Genomic DNA, 22,895 nt, shown 5'->3' with positions numbered 1-22,895 from the left:
TTAATTATTTAATATATTGAACATATGATAAAAACTAGAATATTTAACATATATATTTAATATATGTGGGGATAATTCGCTGCAGCTGTGTTTGCGTAAATGCCAACAAAATGAAAAAACTTCGGGTGCGAATTCGTACCAGTGTACCGTTTGAGGATTAAAATGAATTTAGAAAAATTTAAAGGATTTCAAAAGGATTTGATACATTTCTTCAGAATTCCTAATGAATTTAAATTAATTGAAAAAAATATTTGAAAATCTATTTTACTTTTTGAAACTCTACAAAATCCCTCACTTCTCTTGAGTAAATTCTTCGAAATCCTTAAAATATGATAAAATCCCGTGAAATTCTATGAAATTTATTATTTCCTGAAAGCCTGGAAAATTTATTAAAATATCTAGAGAGTTTTTAAACACCATAAGATCATTAAAATCGTCGGTAATCTGGTCAAATCCTTTTAAAATCTTCTAAAATTCGTTGGAATTTTTCTAAGCTCTTAGAACTTCCTCGACATTCTTAAAAACATCTTAATATCATTTACATTATTTAAAATATTTTTAAATTATTTAAGTCTTATCAAATACCTTAGGATATTTTTTAATTTTCTAAACCATTGTAGACCCTATAAAATCATTCTATAAATTTAAAAATTCAAGGAAATTCTTTAAAATCCCATTAAAATTTTGTTAGATTCCTTAAAACCAATCACATTCTTGCAATTTCCTTGAAATTTTTGTATTGTCTTGAAAATGCGTTGGAATCTTTTAAAATAACCTAAAATATTTTGAATCCTTTAAAACTACCTTAAATTATCAAAATAAATCGAACATTCCTTGGAATATTTATAATTTCCCTAAGATATTTTAAATCTATTAAAAACAGCCTAAGATATTTCAAATCCTTTCAATTCTTTTGAAATCCCCTGCAATTTTTTTAATTTCTTGAAAATTCCTTGGAATTTCTCAAAATCTTACCAATCTTTTCGAATCACTCCAGATTTTTTAAAATTATTAAAAGTACAGTAAGATATTTCAAATACTTTTAATATTTTTGAAATCCCTTAATATTTCTTTAATCTCTTAAAACTTCCTTGGAATGTTTAAAAATACACTACATTCTTTCAAAATTCTAGAAAATTCATTAACATACCACAAAAATATGGTTAAATCCATTAAAATCATTTAAATCTTTGGAAGTCACTTGAAATTTGTTTAATCTCTTGAAAATGCATTGGAATTTTTTTAACTAACAACAAATATTTCGAATTCTCTGAAACCCCTTCAAACTGTTGAAATAAAATGAAAATTCCTTGGAATCTTTTGAAATTCCCCAAAAATTTTCAAATGCTTTGAAATCTTTTGAACTCTCTTGAAACTTTTGAAAACTTTTGAAAATTCTTTAGAATTCTTAAAAATACCCTACAATCTTTAAAAGCCTTTACAATTTTCTGAAGCTCTTGAAAACTCCTTGGAATTTTTTTAAATACCTTAAAATCTTTTTAAAAATCCTAAAATCTTAAAAATTGTTTAAAATCTTTTGTAATACCTTGAAATCTTTTAAAGAATTGAAATCATTACATGGAATCTGACAATATTTTCTAAAATTCTAAAAAAAATAAAATATCTTCGAAGTGTTTAAATTCCTTAAAATAATTTAAAAACTTTAAAATTGTTTGGAAACTCTTTAAATTATTTAATTCTATCAGCAAGAGTCTAAAATATTTAATACCCTGTACAATCTTTTGAAATCCTTCGAAGTTTTTTTAGAAGTACCCTAAAATATTTCAACATTTTTTTAATCTCTTTAAATCAATGAAATAAATTTAAAGTTCCTTGAAATCCTTTCAAATTCTCTAAAAAAATGTAAATCCTTTGAAATCTTTTGAAATCCTTTGAAACTTTTTAAAGATCTTGAAAATTCCTTGGAATTTCTAAAAATACCCTAGAATCTTACAAATTCTTTGGATTCACTTGAAATTTTTAAAATCTATTAAAAACATCCTAAGATATTTTAAATCCTTTAAATTCTTTTGAAATCCCTTGAAGTTTTTTTAATTTCTTAAAAATTCTTTGGAATTTCTAAAAATCTTTTAAATCCTTTCGAATCACTTCAGTTTATTGAAATTTTTTTTAAAATACATTGAGCTATTTCAAATACTTTAACCTTTTTTTAAATCCCTTGACGTTTTTTTAATCTCTTAAAAATTCCTTGGAATGTTTAAAAATACCCTAACTACTCTCTACAATATTTTATATCCTGTACAATCTTTTGAAATCCTTTTAAATCTTTTTAGAAGTATCCTAAAATATTTCAACATTTTTTTTAAATCTTTAAATTATTAAAATAAATTTAAAGTTCATTGGAATCCTTTCAAATTTTCTAAATTATTCAAATCCTTGGACATTTTTGTTAAATTCCTTGAAATTTTTGAAAGCTCTTGAGAATATCTTAGACACTTCAAAAACACACTAAAATGTTTATAATTCTTTGATATTTCTTTTATTTTTAATAATCTACTTAAAATACTTCAAAGCCTGTAAAATCTTTTGAAATCCTATATAATATTTTTTTCAGTTCTTGAAAATTTCTGGGAACTTTTTAAAATAACCTAAAAACTTTTTAAAAATTTGAAATTCCTTCTTATTATTAAAATTAAAATTATTAAAATATAATTAAAATCGCTTTAAAATATTTTATAACTATATAGGTCCTGCAAAATGATTCCCTAGCGACCTAAATTCTAGGGAATTCTTTAAAACCACATGAAATCATTTTTAAATCGCTAAAAATTATTCAAACCTTCGCAAATTGATTGACAATTTTAAAAGCTCTTGAAAATGTCTTAGCATCTCTAAAAATACGATAAAATATTTTAAATCCTATCCAATCTTTTGAAATCACTTGAAACTTTTTAAAGTTCTTGAAAATTCCTTGGAGTTTTCAAAGTACCCTAAAATCTCTAGAATCCTCTATGATACCTTCAAATTATTAAAATCTATTCAAAATTCCTTTGAAATACTTAAAATACGCAGTTAAATTTCTAATACAGTGAAACTCTTCTATAGCGCCGATTTTTTGAGCTGACGGTGGGTGGGAACTAACTCCTTATAGCCTGCTCCGCTTTTGTTTGTTCACGCTTGAGTGCTCGCCTCAGTGACAACCGCAGACCCCGCAGACCCTGCAGCCCCCAAGCAGTTCCTGTTATACCTACCTGCGGCGCGGCGTCAATTCTTGGAAGGGCTATAGAAGGGAGGGTATTGAAGAGTTTCACTATACTTTAAAATCTTTCGAAGTTCTTTGAAATTTTTTAAAGCTCTTAAAAATTCCTTTACAGTAAAAAAAAAACCTGCAATCTTTAAAATACTTTGAAACCCTTTCAAATGATTGATTTATTATTATTTATTATTATTTATTATTATTATTATTAATATCAATAATATTAATATTAATATTAATTATTATTAATATTATTATTTATTATATTAATTCTCAAAAAAATACATTTATGAGATTTTGAAGAAAGAATTTCGAGAAATAAATTGCTAAAAGTGACTGTGTGGCAGCCCTGATTATTTTCACTAGTTACTTAAAATGCTTCTTACAGAAATTCCCTGACTTTTGCATTTTTTTAATCCCTGATTTTCCCTAAAAAAAATTCCTGATTTAAAGGTTTTCCCTGTGCGGCGGCCACCCTGCCCTCCCAATACCACCCTGGATTTAGGGTAGATATTCAATTGTTTAAAAGTTCAATTTGACAAAAAATTCCATTTCCTGGGTTTTTTTCAATTATCTTCAGGCAATCAAAAATCGCCTTTTTGGAATTTGCGTAAAATTGATATTAGTCAAGGAGCTTTTTGACAAATGAATATAGCTACCGAACTCAGAAAAATAACAGCCCGGCCTTTGAGAGAGGGTACTAATATTTTGAGGGGAGTGCATTTTGGCCCAGGAGAAATTTTTGTGAATTTTCGAATTAAAAAACGGACGGAAAGTTATTAACCGATTTAAAAATGACTTTTTTTTATTCATTCGGAAGGCAAATCTTATATCTTTTATCACTATTTTTTAAATTAATTTACTGGCTTTCTAAATATTTCCTATTTATTTCATATTTTTATTTACTTTCTTTTTCATTTACGGTTCAATTTTTCACAATTATTATTATTAAATTTATTTTTAAATTGCTTTTGCTCTCGAAGCTTTTTCTTCGACATTTATGCTTCGATATACAATATATGTAACTGATTTTATGAATCTCAGCCAATTTTACCTGAATGAATAGTTATAATTTAAGGTAATATACGCCCCTTTTCACATTTTTATTTTATTTTTTAAAATTAATATTCAACGAGCGTGTAAGGAACTTTCATGTCTAAAGTTCTTTATCTAAATTATAATTTTATTTTTAATTTAAATATTTATATTATAATACATAATTACTCAAGAGAAAAGTAAAATAATGTATGGAATTTTTATTTTTTATTTAATTTTCCTACCATCGGAAGCTCAAGGATTCGAAGGAGGCGGCTACGGATTTATATTAAAATTCGAATATGCGTAGTCAGCGTGTCTACTCAAATCCTAGAAAAAACCTTTCCTGCCACTTCCAGGATTTTTCCCGGTATCTCAAGTTTTTCCATGTATAATTTTCGCTAGTTTATTATAAAACACGTTTTATTCCGTTTCTAGGGTTTCAATTAAATAAGTTTAATTTAGAAAGCTTAAAAAAATGATATTACAAGATATTCTTAAATATTAATCGATTAATTACATAAGTAATTGATACTAAAAAAAATTAAAATTTCAACTAAATAACTGAATTTGGAACTAAAAAATATAAGTTTTAAAACAAAAATCGAATAGCTGAATTTTTAGTAAGAAAAAAATAATTTTCCACACAAAAAACACAACATTTTAACAAAAAAGTGTATCGTTCAATCAAAAATATGAACTTTTAACTAAAATTATAAATATTTTAATCGAATACTTGACTTGTCAACAAAAAAGACATTTTCAAACAAATATATTATTTTTCTACCAAAAAGGACAATTTTTCAACAATATGACTGAATTTTTAACAAAATAGTTGATTTGTTAACTAAAATAGGCCAATTTTCAAACATAGAGTTGGATTTTTAACTAAAAAAAGATCGATTTCCAACCAAAAATGGTGTAGTACAATTTTCAGTTTAAAACAATTTTTAACCATAAAAATTAATTTTCAATTAAAATTATGGAATATTTAATCAGAATAAATTTTCAATTAAGTAATGAATTTTCAAATTAAAAAAATATATAAATAAATCAAAAAGTAAAAATAAAAAAACAAATTCGAAATCTTTAACTGGCATTGTTTAATTTTAAACAAAACAGATGAATTTGAAATAAAAATGATGAATCTAGAATGGAATAATGGAATTTTTAACCAAAAAGGTTCATTTTTAACAAAAAATATTCATTTCTACAAAAAAACGAATTTTCAATTGAAAAGGATAAATTATTAAACAAAAATTGAATATTTAAATTTTTGTAGTTAAAAAATTAATGTATAGCCGAAGAGATAAATTTTTACCTAAAATGGTGGCATTTTCAACTGTCATAGTTAATCAGATTATCAATTCAAACAATAATAATATTTACTAACAAAAAAACTAATTTGCAAAAAAATAGTTGCGTTTTCAACCAAAGTGATGAGTTTCAACTAAAATTATAAATATTCGATTAGAATAGTTGAATTTATAGCCCAAAAGATTATTTTCAACCAACAAAATTAATTTCTACCAAAAAATTCGAGTTTTCAACAAAAAATTGAATATTGAATCGGAATTATCCGTTACGTTTTCCATTTCAAAAAATAAAAACTAATTTTCGACCGAAAAAAAACTAATTTAAAAAAATAGTTATATTTTCACCCAAAGGGATGACTTTTCACCTAAAATTATGAATCTTCAACTAGAATATAGTTAGATTTTAAACAAAAAAGATTAATTTTCAACCAAGAAGGTTAATTTCCACTTTTAAAAAAGACGAATTTTCAACTTGAAAAGATAATTTTTCAACAAAAAATTGACCTGTTCAATTTTTATTCAACAAAATGAATGCTCAACCAAAGAGCTGAATTGTTAACCTAAATGATGGAATATTCACCTGGAATAATTAAATTTTCAGTTTAAGAAATATTAATTTGCAACAAAATAGTTTAAGTTTTAACTGGAATAGTTAAATTTTCAGTAAAAAAAAATTAACTTTCAGCAATTAAAATCGATCAAATCGACCAAAGAAATTAATTCTAAACAAAAAATATAGCAGTTGATGTTTCAAAGATGAATTTGCAACCAAAATTGTAATAGTTATATTTCAGTTGAAGAAATTATTTTCAAACAAAAAAATAATTTTCAACAAAATAATTAAATATAATAATATAAAGCTACTTTTCTAAATGAAGAATTATCGTTATTTAATTTTATACTGTAATTTAAAAAAGGCATGCTCTCAAAAAAATTCCCTGACATTTCCACATTTTTCCAGATATGTAAAAATTCCCTGAGAATTCCAGGCTTTCCAGGTAGAGTAGAACACCCTGGTAGTATGTACCTAATTTTAAACTGAAAATTTGCATTTGCATTTGTTTTTTGCCTCGAATTTTAGAAAAATAATATTTAATTCTGGTCTTTAGATTAGAAACTTTTGCAATAACTCAATATTAAATAGTAACAGCGTTTTATGAAATTCTTTTGATTAGAATACTAAGAGTGATTAGATAAGAATTGATTTGCAGGTCTCTGAAAATGAAAAATACTAACACAATATAATAATACACAACTTGAGTTATATACTAAATTATATACGAGACACTTCAACTTTGTAAGAAAAATTGAAATCAACTTGAAACCCCGAACCAAACTAATACAAATTATTATTTATTATACGGCTCTAAAGTTTGGATCCTCAATTTCGAAATGAACCCTCAATTTCCCCAAATAACTTTTTTTTGCTTTCTGGCAATTAATTAAATTAAATTTTCCGCTTGAATATTAAAATCCATCTTCGAAACACGCACCACACGGCACATGCCATACATTCAAAATTAAATTCATATATTAAAAATCTTAATCCATAAAAAGCTTCTTTCGAAATTTTCCGTTTAAAATTTTATTCGATAATTTTATATAACATAGGTTGTCTTAGTCCCCGTAATTAAAAACGAATTAACTAATAAATGATGAAATTCTGATTCTATATTTTATTTTATTTTTAGTTTAAGTTTCATATTTGATTTAAGAGATATTTCTAAAATATTATAAAACCTTTTTAGTTCTTAAGTGACAAGTGCGGTATTTTTTTTTAGATTTTTGGAAATGTAATTTTTTTATAATTTGGACTACTTGGATATATAAAATAGATAAAACTACAATTAGTTAATTAGTTAAATCAGCTAGTATGGATAGAAAATTAATCGAGCGAGTCTAATCGGTGCATGCGGATCCAGAGTTTTTTCGCTACTAAATGAAATTTTTATTAAATTAAATTATTAACCAGAACAATTATTTTCAGCGCCAATAAAGAAGCCAATGTCACCTTTTGCGAAATTTCGCCAACTCGACCGACAAAATAGTGCACCAAGTTCGCCAAGGTAATATAAATTACTCAGTAAAAATAAAGCATTTTAAACAGTTACTAATTTTATGTTTCCAATTGTTCAGTAAGTAAGGCTTTCATATTGAAAATAAAATTTTCGAAGGATTACGAAAATCCAAATTATTTAAAGCATCACAATAGAAAATAATTCAATTTTGAAACTTCCAATATATATAATAATTTTTAATTAAAAACGTCAAAACATTAATAATTTCCGCTTAAAGTTTCACAAATTAAACAATTTTTAAAGCTTAAACCGGAAAATGTTTTTTTTTAACGCTTAAATTTCAAGTTATTTCAGATTTAGTTTCCAAAATTGCAAAGCGAAATATAATCCATTTTCCATCAAGAAAGATTTTTCATTATAGAAATAAATTTCAACGAAATTGTGGAATTTCCAAACTAGAGTCCAATTTTCTACTAAAAAAATATTAATTTTCAACAAAAAAGTTCATTTTCAGCCAAATAGATAAAGTTTCTACTAAACTGTTGAATTTTAAAATATAAACGAGAAATTTTCTACAAAAGATTTGAAATTTAACACGAAAATATGAACTTTTGACCAAGTAGTTGAATTGTGAACCAAAAAAGACGAATTTCCAACCGGAAGATTATTTTCTAACAAAAAAAAAAGCATTTTTCTTACTAAAAATCGTCAGTTTTAAACAAAAAATGAAATATTTATATTTTCAGTTAATAGAATTATATTTCAGATAAGAAAAGGACTTTTTGAAAAAAATTGTTAAATTTTGAACCAATAATGATTTTTCCACCAAAAAAAAATTAATTTTTCTCAAAGTGTATTAACTTTCAACCAAGTAGTTAAATTTTCAACAAATAAAGATAAATTCTTAACAAATAATGTAATAGTTAATAATATAAGCAAAGAAAGATTAATCTTAAACAGAAACAGTTAATTTTTCATTAAACATTTCAATTTTTACTAGAAAAATTAATTTTTTGCAAAGTGTAGTTCCATTTTTAACCAAATAATTGAATTTCTTACCGAAAAAGATGACTTCTTAATAAAAAAGAGGAATTTTCAAAAAAAGTAATGGAATTTTTCACCAAAAAGGACAAATTTATTATCCTAAATAACGGATGTTCAACAAAACAGTTGAATTTTCGACCAAATAAGATGATTCTTTAACAAAGTTGTTTGAATTTGCATCCAAAAAGTTAAAAATTCAGTTAACGAAATTAATTATCAACAGAAAAAGAAAGAATTTTCAATCTCGCCTTTGCTACCAAAAAATACATTTTAAACCATTTTTTAGTTATTACAATTCATTTTCAACAATAGCAAAACCTAATTTTCAAATAAAGAGCCGAATCTTCAGCAAGAAAAAAATAATTTTTAACAAATTAGTTTGACTTTCAAGCAAGTAGTTAAATTTTCAAACAAAAAAATATAATAGTGGATATTTCAATGAAAAAAGATTTTAATTTTAAATAAAAAAAGAACACTTGAGTTCAACCAAAGACTATGAATTTCAACAAAATAGTTAAATCTTCAACCAAAAAAGATTAATTTTTAGTCAAAAGGAGATCAATTTTATATCGAAAAAACGAATCTTCAAGCAAAAATTTGAAATTTAACCAAATTCAATTAAAAAAAAAAGAATTTTCAACTAAGTTGTTAAACTTTCAACCAAATAAGGATGACTTTTTGAGAAAATAGATGAATTTTCAACAAAATAATTAAATTAAAACAAAAAATATGAATTCTTAACCAAAAATATACTATATAATATTTTAAACAAAAAATACGAATTTTGAAAAAAATAAATAAATGAATTTTCGACCAAGCAGTTGAATTTTAAATTCAGAAAATTAAAATAAATAAAACGAATTTTCAACGAATCAGCTGATTTTTCAACCAAAACAGTGAATTTTTGACAATTTAGTTCAATTTTCAACAAAGAAAATAAATTTTCAAATAAAAAAATATAATAGTTGATACTTCAACGGAAAAAAATTATAATTTTAAGTAAAAAATAGTTGAGTTCAACCAAAAGCGATGAATTTTCAAGAAAATAGTTAATTCATCAAACAAACCAGATTTACTTTTGTTCTAACGGTTGCATTTTAATCAGAAAGATTAAATTCCTACCAAAAGATATAACTTTTACATAAAAAAAACAATTAAAATGAAAGGCAAAGGGATGTATCTTCAATAAAAAAATAAATTTTCAACCAAAAAGGGTGAATTCTGAACCCAAAATATATGTAATAGTGAACTATTCAATTGAAAAGAGTTAACTTTTAACGGAGTATACTTGGATTTTCTTATTGGGCTTTATTAATTCATTTCAAATGTAAGAACAAAAACGGGAAAAAGTGTAAGTTTCTTGAAAACAGTGAAAAAAGAGGAATTATTTTTTTTTAAGGGGGACAGGGGAAAGAGTGTAAACTCTGTTATTGAACTATTGAGGTTTTCAAATTGAAATTGTTGAATTATTTAAATTTGAAACCATATAACTCTGAAAGCTCGTATTTAAAATCGTTCAATTTAAACATTCTTTTTAAAATTCTTCTTCAATTTCAATTTCTGTTTTATAATTAGTTACATTTTCAGTTAAAATAACCTTTAAACCAATGAAAAAAATTATTTTCAATAAAATAGTTAAATTTTTAATTAAAGTGATGAATTTTCAACTTAAATTATGAATCTTCAACTGGAATATTGAAATTTTAAACCAACAAGATGTATTTTCGACTAAAATTATGAATCTTTAAGCAGCATAATTGAATTTTCAACCAAGAAGATCAACTTCTACCAAAAAAGAGGAATTTTCAACAAAAGACATAAATTTTTAACTAAAAAAGATGAACTGTTCATCAAAAATATAGTAGTTAAAACTTTAGTTTAAAAAAATTAATGTTCAACCAGAGATGATATTTTAAATATAATTATGAAATATTTAATTAGAATAGTTCAACTGGCATATTTGAATTTTAAACAAAAACGATGAATTTTAAATAAGAATAATAAATCTATAACGGAAAAAGTTGAATTTTCAACACAAAAGGTTCATTTTCACCAAAAAAGATTAATTTCTACAAAAAGACGAATTTTCAACTTAAACATATAAATTTTTAAACAAAAGAGGAATATTTAAATTTTTAGTTAAAAAATTAATTCTGAGCTAAATTGATGAATTTTGACCTAAAATTGTGAAATTTTCAATTGTAATAGTTAATTATATTTTCAATATAAAAAAAGAATAAAATTCAGTAACAAAATTTTTAAAAAAAGTTACATTTTTATCCGAAGTGATGAATTTCAAATAAAATTATGGATCTTACATTGGAATAGTTAAATTTGAAGCCCAAGATATTAATTTTCTACCAAGAAGATTAATTTCTACCAAAAAATACGAATTTTCCACAAATTGTATGAATTTTCAATCGGAAAAAAAAATATTGTAAAAAAAAATGAATGGATCGAACCTATTTCAAATCATGCAGGCTCTACACTTTAAATTGCAGAATCTCTCGGGGACGAAATATGTTGTTTTTTTACAGGAAATCCGGCGATACGTATTTTTCGATCTGTGGCAAACAAATTTTTTTTGGCTTTGTTTTTCAAAAAAATAAATAAATAAATCCTTTAAACTTATATAACTTTTGACCTAATTGAGATACTTGAGTTTTCTTTCAAGATTCTGGAAATGCTAAAAATAGATTTTCTAAAAAAACTCACATTTATATTTTTTACAAATTTTTTGTTGAATTTGTACTATCATGAAGAAAACACCTGGTGAGTTTTATGCACGATAAATAACTTTTGTGGTCAAGAGAATTTTTTTCATGATATTGAATTCTGCAATTTCAAGTATATAACCTGCCTGATTTGAAATGGATTCGATCAACAGTTAAAATGTTAGTTAAAAAATTAATTTTTCAATTTAAACGCTCATTTTAAAAATGCTTCTTTAATTTAAATTTTTATTTTATGATTCTAGTTTTAAACTTAAAATTGTCAAGTTTCACGGCTTTTAAATTGAAACAATAAATTTATTTTGGAAAAATTCTTTTGTTTAGCACTCCGAAAACTCCGGGGAAGGATTTTCAGTTCAAGTTTACCGATCCCGTGGTGCAAAACAATGCAGTCCAGATAAAGGAACGACTGTTGGCGTGGTGCCGTGCCAAAACCAAAGAATACGAGGTAGCGTAAGTGCCTGACGTATTTTCAGAAAGTTATATTCACACACTCAACCAGTGCATTTTCATACAACTCCGTGCCACAAAGCCGTTGTTATAACTCCCGAAATACGACCCCCAAAGAAATCTTCCTAAATTAGGGTGACTCGAAAAACTTAAAATTTTCAACAAAAAAAATAATTTTAACGAAAGAAATGAATTTTCAACGAAAGAAACGAATTTTCAACGAAAGAAATGAATTTTCAACTAAAATAACGAATCTTTAACAAATAAATTTTTTTTTAATCATTTGTTTCAGCCTTCACCTGAGTAGTTGAATTTTCAATTTAAAAAAATCGATTTTCAACCATATATTTACATTTTTAACCCAAGAGATGAATTTTTAACTAAAATGATAGATATTCCCCTGGAATATTTATCAGCTGAAAATATAATTTTCAATAAAAAATAAACGAATTTAAACAAATAATATAATAATAGATATTTCAAACAAAAAAAAGATTTTATTTCAAATCAAAAACAGCTGAATTCAGCTAAAAAAAGGTTTTATTTTCAACAAAATAGTTAAATACTCAGCCAAAGAGGTGAACCTTCAAAAAAAAAAATGTTTAACAAAGTAGTACACTTTAAACAGCTGAATTTTCGATTAAAAAGATCAATTTTTAATCAAGTATTGAAACTATTAAACAAAGAGATCAATTTGTAAATAGAATTATAAATATTCCACTGAAAGTTAAATTTTCAGCTAAAAAATTAATTTGTAATTTAAAAAAAAAAACGAATTTTAAACTAAAGAAATTAATTTTTCAAAAAATAGTTAAATTATACGCCAAAGAGATGAACCTTCAAACGAAAAAATCAATTGTTTAGAAAGCAGTTTAACTTTGACCTAAATAGTTGAATTTTTAATAAAAAAATCAATGTTTAACAAAATATTTAAACTTTTAACCCAAGAAATAAAGTTTCAACTAAAATGATAGATATTCCAGTGGAAGAGTTAAATTTCAGCTAAAAAAATTAATTTTTAAAACAAAAAAAAAACGAATTTCCACCAATGTTTATTAAAAAAAAAAAAAGATTTTAATTTAAAATCAAAAAGATGCATTTTCAAGAAAATAATGGAAATATCAGTCAGAAATGAACCTTCAAACAAAAAAAATACATTTTTAAACATACATTTTTAACAAGGTACTTCAACTTTTACCTGAGTAGTTGAATTTCCAATTTAAAAAATCAATTTTTAACAAAATCTTGAAAATATTAACGAGATTAATTTTCAACTAAATTATAAATATTCTACTGAAATAGTCAAATTCTTAGCTAAAAAAAATTAATTTTGAACCAAAGAAATAAATTTTCAACTAAAATGATGAATCTTGAAAAATAAATTATTTTTTAATAAAATGGTTCAACCTTCAACTAAGTAGTTAGATTTTCAATAAATAATGTCATTAATTTAAGAAATTAGTTCAAATATTCCTAAATAGTTGAATTTTCAATTAAAACGATCAATTCCTAACAAAATATTTAAACTTTTAACCCAAGAAATTATTTTTCAACTAAAATTTCTAATATTCCACTGGAATAGTTAAATTTTCAGCTGGAAAAATTAATTTTTAATTGTTACAAACGAATTATGAACCAAAGAAATGAATTTTTAACAAAATAGTTAAATTCTCTGCCAAATACATGAACCTTCAAACGAAAAAATCAATTTTTAACAAAATATTGAAAATATTAACGAGATTAATTTTCAACTAAAATTATAAATATTCTACTGGAATAGCCAAATTCTTGCTAAAAAAAATTAATTTTGAACCAAAGAAATAAATTTCAAGATGGCCGTTTTAATCGAAGAAAAAAATTCCCCGTTTTTTCCCGGCTTGCAAAGATTTTTCACGGCCAATGAAATTTAAAAAATCAAACTATATTCTAAACATTTTTCCATATAAATTAATAAACAATAAAAGACAAATTAAAGAATTCAAAGTGGAACACTTGAATTCCAAACTTTTAAAATTAAAGTTTAAAAATTTTTCAATTCAAAAATTGTGTATTCAAATGCTCAAAAATGTACACGTACCAAATGAAAGGTAGTAACACTTCATATAAACAATGTTAAATAAAATGCAAATAAACTGCAAAATTTATAACTTTTATAAATTATAGAGTTCAAAGATTCAGATTCAATTTCAAAAATATAAATCCACGTTAGCATTTTCAATACTCTAAATTAAAGAATACAGCAATGAAGCTTTGAAAATTTTAAAAATTATATTATTTTAAGTAATTTTAAACTAGACACATTCAAAATTGAAAAATAATTTTTTAAACTTAACAGTTCTTAAATCATTTTTATTTTAAATAGTCTAGGCATCCTTTAAAAGCTTTAAAATTGTATTTCAAAGTCTTAAGATATCTAGAAGAGGTTTTAAATTTTTCCAAATTCAAAATAATTTTAAAATTTTTTTCAGAACTTTTAAATATATTTCAAATTGAATTGAATTTTTTCTATAACTTTTAAAAAATCCTGCAAATTAAAAAAATTTTGAATTCGAATTTATAAATAACAATAGAACACTTATTATTTATTAAAAAAATAGAGTAATTTTAAGAGATATTTAGAAGTTTTAAAAAGATTTGAATTAAATTTAGGACTTGAAATAATTTCAAATAATTACAGCTGAATTTAAAATAAAATTTAGACTTATTAAAATTGTAACGCTAAACGTTAAAAAATTCTTCGAAAAACTGAAGAATCAAAGCTTTCTATATAAAATAATTTAGACTCACAATATTTTTAATTTGATAAAAACTTTTAATTATGACTATATTATTATAGATTTATTTTTAAGTTGAAAATAGTAAAACGCACGTTTATATTTTCTAATGGCTAAACAATTAATAGAAATAATATTTTAATAAACTGTATATAAAAAATAATATAAAGGAAGACCTGAAACTCTGAATTAAAAATATATTATTGATAAATCATGAACATTTTTCTTTAAGAATAAAATTATCGGAATAAATGATATTATATTAAATTGAATTCTTATCAAGACTTTCGGCTTGAAACAGTTACAATCTGGAAATTCTCAAATTTTGAACGGATCTAGAATTGTTTGGTCAAATCAATTATTGTTCAAATTTCTATACTTAGAGTACAGATGAATTTTAAAAATAATTTATTTATTTATATTTACGGTTGATAAAATAAAACTGTTTTTCTTTTTATCAAAAAGTTTCGTGAGCAAATGCTTTTAATTTTTAATTGTTTAAATCTTCAAAACTGCACTTTAATTATTTAAAAAAACTGTTAGTTTTTAATTTTTTAAGCCTTGTAAAATTTCCGGTCAAAAAATAAATTCACTGTCATTTCCCGTTCTTCCCCGGTCCCATAAAATACCCGGTCATTTTTATTTTATTAAAATTCCCACTGGAATAGTTAATTTTTTAGTTATTAAACCATCAGCGGCGTAGCCAGGATTTTTTTCAAAATTTTCAACAACAAGAAAAAACGAATTCCAAACCAAATAAGTAAATTTTCAAATAAAATGATAAATTTTCAACGCATATATTATTTTTTAACAAAGTGGTTTAACCTTCAACTAAGTAGTTCATTTTTTAAACATAAAAAATGAATTTTCAAAGAATAACGTTAAATTAGATAGCTTGAAAATAAAAGCAGTTGATTTTAACGAAAAAGACAAAATTTTAACAAATGGTTGAACATTCAACCAAAGAAAATTTTTATCCATAAAGGATCATACTTCTAATAAAACCGATATATTGTTATATCAAAAAGACGAATTTCAAAAAAATATTTTAATTTCCAACTAAGCAATATGTCAGTTAAGCTTTCAATACCAAAATAAAAATTTTCAAAAAAAGTTAATTTTCTACCATAATAGTTGAATTTTCAACCCAAAAAGTCAGAGAGAATAAATTAACATTTTTAACATTAATTTTTTTATGCACAGACTAAAACAATCAAATTTAAGATTGCAATTTAAAAAAATAAAAATTTCTTTCAATCTTAAAAGTTATTTCAATCATAAAAAATGATTTCCCCACCACAAAAGATGAACTGTCAATCTAAAAGGGCGAATTTCCAACATAAAATTGAATATTCGATAAAAATAACTTTAAATATTCATTCCAATTTTTAATTAAATAGTTGAACTTTCAACATACAAGCATGAATTTTCAAAAAAATAGTCGAATTTTCAAAGTAATAGTTAAAGTATTCACCAAATAATTTAATTTTGAACAAGATTTTTTTTTTTAATCTCGTAACATTTTTAATATAAAATTTTTTATTAATGGATTAAAACAATTAAATTTCTGATTAAATTTTTTTTACAATTTATTTAATCAGAAAAGATGATTTTTCTAGTCTTCAAGAGAAAATTCTCAATCCTAATATCAAATTTGCAACAAAACAGTTAAATTTTGGACCAAAAATTTGTAATAACCAAATAAATGAATTTTCGACCTATAAACCTGAAATTAAAAACCAATTATCGAACTTTCAAACAGATAATTGAATTTTCTAGAAGACAGTTGAACTTTTAACAAAGAAGATGTGTTCCCAAATAGACAAATGTTCAATAAAACTGTAGAATTTTCAATAAAAAGATGACCTTTAACAAAATACTTGCATTTTTCACCAAATACTTGAATTTTTTACCTACAAAGCTGAATTTTAAACTAAAAAGTTACATTTTCAACGAAATAATTTAATTTTTTAGAATGCACTTGAATTTTTGACAAAAAAGTTTAAATTTTAATCACATACTTCAACTTTCAATCAAATACTTGAATCTTTCACCCGCAAAAAAGAATTTTCAACCAAATAGTTTAATTTTCAATAACCAAAATAGTTGAATTTTAAACTCAAAAAGACGAATTTTTAACAAAACTGTTGAACTTTCAATAAAAACATGACCTTCTTAGAAAATATTTGCATTTTTCAACAAATAATTACATTTTTTGGAAGACACCTGAATTTTCGACAAAGATGAATTTTCAATCCAAAACAACGATTTTTCTACCCAAATAGACAAATATTCAACGATAAAGTTCAATTTTCACGCAAAAATGATGATTGTTTAAAGAAATACTTGAATTTTTTACAAAATAGTTGAATTTTTAATCACATACTTGAATTTTGAATCAAATATTTGAATCTTTCACCTGCAAAGATGAATTTTCAACCAAATAGTTTAATTTTCAATAACCAAAATAGTTTAATTTTAAACTGATAAAGACGAATGTTCAACAAAACAGTTGAATTTTCAAAAAGAAGATGACCTCTTAACAAAATACTTCCCTTTTTCACCAAATACTTGAATTTTTGACCTACAAAGATGAATTTTAAACTAAAAAGTTACATTTTCAACAAAATAATTAAATTATTTAGAAGACTCTTGAATTTTCAATTCAAAAGGATGAATTTTCTGTCCAAATAGACAAATGTTCAACCATAAAGTTCAACTTTAAAGCTAAAATTGTGATTCTTTAAAAAAATAATTGAATTTTTAACAAAATAGTTTAATTTTGAATTGAATACTTGAATCTTCCACCTGCGAAAAAGAATTTTCAACCAAATAGTTTAATTTTCAATAACCAAAATAGTTGAATTTTAAACTGAAAAGGACGAATTTTCAACAAAATTGTTGAATTTTCAATAAAAAGACGACCTCTTAACAAAATACTTGTATTTTTCCCCAAATACTTGAATTTTTTACCTACAAAGATGAATTTTTAACTAAAAAAAAAAAAAAAACATTTTCAACAAAATAATTTAATTTTTTAGAAGACACTTGAATTTTCGACAAGGATGGATTTTCAATCCAAAAGGACGAATTTTCTATCCAAATAGACGCATGTTTAACCATCAAAATCAATTTTCAAGCAAAAATGGTAATTCTTTAAAAAAAAGAATTGAATTTTTAACAAAATAGTTGAATTTTCAATTTAAAAAATAGTGGAATTTTAAACCCAAAAAGACGAATTTTCAACAAAACTGTTGAATTTTCAATAAAAAAGTATGAGCTTTTAACAAACTTGTTGACTTTTCGATCAAGTTTATTACACTTGACAGTTGTTTAAACGGCTTCTTATAGAAATTTCCTAAACTGTGCAAGATTTTATCCATAAAAAAATGAAATGAAAAAAAGGAAGAAAGGTTTCTACAGAATATAAATTTAATCTAAATTTAAGGCGAAGTAAAAGAAATCAACAAAAACTTTAGCAAAAACATTTTTCTTTTTTCAGAATGTCCAACTGGATAATTTCTCGACAAGCTGGAGCAATGGATTAGCTTTCTGCGCACTTCTTCATCATTTTAGGCCAGAAGCTTTCGATTATCACAGCCTCCGCCCTGAAGATCGAAAAAAAAATTTCCAATTGGCATTTGAAAAAGCTGAGTAAGTATTTTTGATGTATCTTTCCTGAAATCGTTTGGAAATATCTTGACATTTTTATGAATTCTGAAATCCATTTTTGTTTTTTGTTTTTTTTTTATTATTTTAAAATATTTAATATTCACAAAATTCTATTAGAAATGTATTTTTATAGCTTCAATCATTATTTATCATTGAAAAGTAAAACGAAGGTAAATTCAATTTCTTCTTGGATTTAGCCATGTATTACTCAAATATAAACCTTTTCCCACTTTAAAAATTATATTAGAAGATATTCTTAAACATATTAAAAACATCGAATAATTTTTATTTTGGGTTTTTTATTTTATATGTAGGTCAAATTAATTTGGGTACGACATTAAATTTAATTTAACCCTCTTTAAATTCCTAAATTTTAAAGCAAAAATATATTGAATATTTTACAAGACAGAGGAATTTTCAACCAAAAAGATTAATTTTCTACTTTTTTTTTCAACCAAACACACCAAATATAAAATAGTTAAATTTTCAGTAAAAAAAAAACATTAAAAAAAAAGAACGAATCTTCAACAAAGAAATTACATTTTTAAGAAAAAAGATAAATTTTCAATCAAGAAGATTAAGTGTCTACCAAAAAATATAGATTTTCGATTAAAAAAAAAATTAAATAGTTAGATTTACAGTTTAAAAAAATTAACTAATAATAAAAAAAACAATCTATTTTTCAATCAAATAAATGAATTTACAACCAAAAAAGATCAATTTTTTACAGAATACAGGAATATCCAACCAAATTTCAAATTTTAAAAGGAGTTTTGAAACTAATAGTTACATTTTCAATCGAAGAAATAAATTAAAAAGATGGATTAGTAACCCAGAAGGTTAATATTCAATTCAATTCAATATATTCTCTCTCATGTATGCCCTGGTGGGTTTTTACATATACAATATAAATATACAGTGTTATAATATAATAAGCCGTTTATAAAAATTATGTGACTCAGAATATTCTAATTTTTGCAAAAATATAGCATATCCGCGCTTATTTTGTATTTCTAGTTTTAATTCTAATTCTGCATCACAATGTATACTTTGATTATTTATTATTAATTAATCTTCACTATCGCTGAGCTCTTCTAGTCCTATCTGTCGATTCCTATTTACACTTTCTTTTGCACATTTTTCGAAGTCTCTTGCATATCCGCAGAGCTCTGAGCTCGGTTCTTTTTTCAGAACTTTTGTTCATTTCTGACTAATTTCCATTTCCGGGTTTTCATTTAACCATTTATCAACCCCTCTGACCAAATCCTCACTGATTAATCTCCTTGCGTTTTTACATACCCAAATGTGGCCAAGATTTTCCTCTGACGTTCCGCACAACCTACATAATGTATTTTCATAACCTTTATTTCCTGCTTTACCCACATTGCCCATTGTTCCTTACATTTACCGTTTATCCGACCTATTCGAGTCCCAATGTTCCTCCCTTTGAAATCCTTCTTTGTGCTTCTTATATAATACACAGTAGTTTGACCTATCTATCTTTCCCCAATCTATTTGAATTTCAAGTTCCATTTTTTTAAAACACCTCGCTCTAGATTATTTTCAATTTTACTTTCATTTCCTTGGTTTCTCATTAGCTCTAACGTCTGTCCGTCTCCTACTACATGCATGGCTTTTTTCAACACTTCTCCCCACTTCGATGGCATATTATTCGCAATACCTCGCAATTCTGCCATTAGACATACCTTAGGTAGTCTGTCATCTCCCATGCTTAAAATTTGTAACACATATTTACTTGCTCTTCTTCCTGCCTCTATTTCCAAACTTCTTCTACCTGCTACCATTCTCCAAATATAATTTGGAGTGTTCCTATCTAATCCCATAATCATTTTCACGTATCTACCTTGTATTCTTTCCATTACTTCCTTTCTTTCCCATCCCCATAGCTCCACCCCATACAGTAACCCTGCCTTAGCCAAAATGTCTAACAAGTAAAGTCTTCTTCCTAGATCATTTATGTTAGCTCTTTTCATTACTCCCCATGCTGCATTAATTGCTGTTTGAGCTTTTCCTGCCAAAGTGTTTAGATGTTTGTTAAAGGTCCCTCCCGTAGAAAACCAGAAGCCTAAATACTTGTATCTATCTACCACCTCTAATTCCTTTCCATATATTTTCCATTCTTCACCCTCCTTCATTTTGCCCTTCTTACGAAATACCATTATTTTTGTCTTGTTAACATTCATTGAAAGCTGATTTTTATTGCTATATTTTTCTAAAGTTTTGAGCATTTCCTTTAAACCTTCTGGGAAGTCAGCTACTAAACTTAAATCATCTGCAAATTTTAGTGCATATACTTTCGTGTTTCCTATCACTGTGCCTCCTTTCTTCTTTCTAATCCATTCATCCTCCATGTCTTCAGTAAAAATGTTGAAGAGTGTTGGGCTTAATGGGAAACCCTGTCTTACCCCTCGCTCCGTTTTAAAACTCTCTGTAATTCCCTCCGCTGTCAGTACTTCATTTTGCGTCTCCCTGTACATATTTTTAATCATATTCAACATTCTACCCTTTATCCCAGTTTTTTCTAGTTTCTGCATTAAAATATCCCTATCTACTAAGTCGAAAGCTTTTTTAAAGTCCACAAAGGCCACGTATAGCTTACCACCCTCTCTTTTCAACTTATTATTTATTATAGAATGCAGTGCAAATATATGGTCTCTTGCAGCCCTACCCTTTCTGAAACCTGCCTGACTTTCTTTATATAGACCTTTTTTCTCCAACCACCCTCTGATTCTTTCATTCATAATTTTGGCTAGAACTTTGTACCCTGTATCTAGTAGTGATATTCCTGTATAATTACCTGTGTCCTCTTCATCTCCTCCTTTGAAAATAGGAACAATTCTCGCTTTCTCCCATCCTTTTCTTATAATCCCTTCCCTCCACATTCCACTAATACATCTATGCACTTCTTCAAACCAAGATCTCGGTAAGCCTTGTATGAATTCAATAGTTACTCCATCCTCCCCAGGAGCTTTCCCTTTCTTCATTCCCCTCACACAGTTCGCTACTTCCTCATAACTTATTTCTCTATTCAATTATACTTCCTGTTCCATGCCTTCTTCGTTCCCCCTAGTAAAATTGCATTCACTTCTAGGTTCTATTGGGTCCTGCGTATTATTAATTTCTACCAAACTGCTGCTGTGAAATACCTTTTTTTCGTTTACTTTCGAGTCGTCGATTTTTTCGGCCTCTAATAACTTCTGAAAATGAATTTTCCACTTCCCTTTTTTTTATCTTACCGCCCCTTCTTCTTTTCAGAGGTCTAAAATTGCCTATTGCTCTCCAAAACTCACTCATGCTCTTACTTTCTGCTACCTTTTTCCATTTTTCCTCCTTTTTTTCTCGTTTTTTTTGTGCATATAACAGTTTAATTTTCGCTCTTTCTCTATTTAATATTTCTTTATCCTCGTCTCTCTTTGTCTTAAGAAATTTTTTTAAAAACTCCCAAACTTTCTAAACTATCTAGTATTTGTCTTTTTTTCTAATCATACCTACCTTCTCGGCCGCATTTTTTATGTTTAGTATTATTCCTTCCTATCTATCCGCCCAACCCGCACCTTCGGCAAGTTCCTCCAATAGATTTTCGATGACCTTTTCAAAATCTTTAAACTTTCCCAAATCCCATACTAATTTTGTTTCCTCCTCGTAACCTTTTTTTGCCTCGCAAGATGCTTTCTCCTTGTTTCCTACCTCGATATTCAATTTGAAAGTTACCGGTAAATGATCTGATTCGATTCTTGGTTCTACTTTTCTTTCTTTAACCAACCTGCTCTCTTCGTTATCCATTGAAATCACGTAATCAAGAACCGAGCTCACTGTTCCGCCGATATGTGTGATTTTCCCTTCTCTGCACCGTTTATTATTATTATTACACCATTAAGCCATTTCATTTTTCAAATTGATCCAAAATTCTCGTGCTACTTAAGTAAATAACACGTTCGTTCCGCAACACTGCTCCGACCCACGTTGCTGATCAATCTCTCTAGCAATCACCCCAAGCGAAGAACCTCACGGCATCATTCACTCTACTGACACTCTTTTTATTAACTATTTGTCGCCGTACTTTCCTGTCCTGGCATACTTCTCTAGCTTCTTTTATGTCCATGCATTTTTTCATGCACTCTCGTGTTTCTGTGACTTCTTATGTCTCTTCTAAGTAGGGTCTCATTCACACATTCTAACCATTCTTTCCGCGGTCTACCTCTGGGCACGCTGCCATTTACTTTACCTTGATACACTTGTTTCGTTAGTCGTTCATTTGGCATTCTCTCAACATGTCCGAACCATCTTAACCGATTTCTTTCCCATGTGTACTAGCGTCTCTTCTGCACCACATTCTTTTAGAATTATCTCGTTACTTACTTTGTCCATTAGGGTTTTTCCGCTTATTATGCGCATGAATCTCATGTCAATTGCGTTAATTTTACTCTTATATTTTTCTTGATACGTCCATGTCTCGCTACCGTATAGTACAGTCGGTATAAACATAGAATTATGTATTGCCATTTTACTTTATTTGATATATTTTTACTTCTGATAAGGGGACCTGCTCTACCAATAACCTTCTTACCTTCGCTTATGCGTCTATCTAATTCCTCATCTATCTTCCCGTCCCTAGT

At 25.8% G+C, this 22,895-nt stretch overlaps 1 protein-coding gene across 1 annotated transcript in view; it reads left to right on the top strand.

Annotated features, from left to right (window-relative positions):
• The window catches only part of LOC117181467 (smoothelin-like protein 1), a 29,907-nt gene that overhangs the window by 1,704 nt on the left and 5,308 nt on the right, over positions 1-22,895 (top strand). Inside the window, exons 2-4 of the mRNA XM_033374144.1 lie at positions 7,556-7,634; positions 11,687-11,810; positions 18,089-18,240. Of these exons, the coding sequence (XP_033230035.1) occupies positions 7,556-7,634; positions 11,687-11,810; positions 18,089-18,240 (355 nt within the window). The remainder of the gene's footprint in view (positions 1-7,555; positions 7,635-11,686; positions 11,811-18,088; positions 18,241-22,895) is intronic.

The sequence above is a fragment of the Belonocnema kinseyi genome, chromosome 10 (genome assembly GCF_010883055.1).
Source record: "Belonocnema kinseyi isolate 2016_QV_RU_SX_M_011 chromosome 10, B_treatae_v1, whole genome shotgun sequence".
Classification (NCBI taxonomy): domain Eukaryota; kingdom Metazoa; phylum Arthropoda; class Insecta; order Hymenoptera; family Cynipidae; genus Belonocnema; species Belonocnema kinseyi.
The sequence above is the reverse complement of the archived record's forward strand: the minus strand, read 5'-3'. Positions and strand labels throughout refer to the sequence as shown.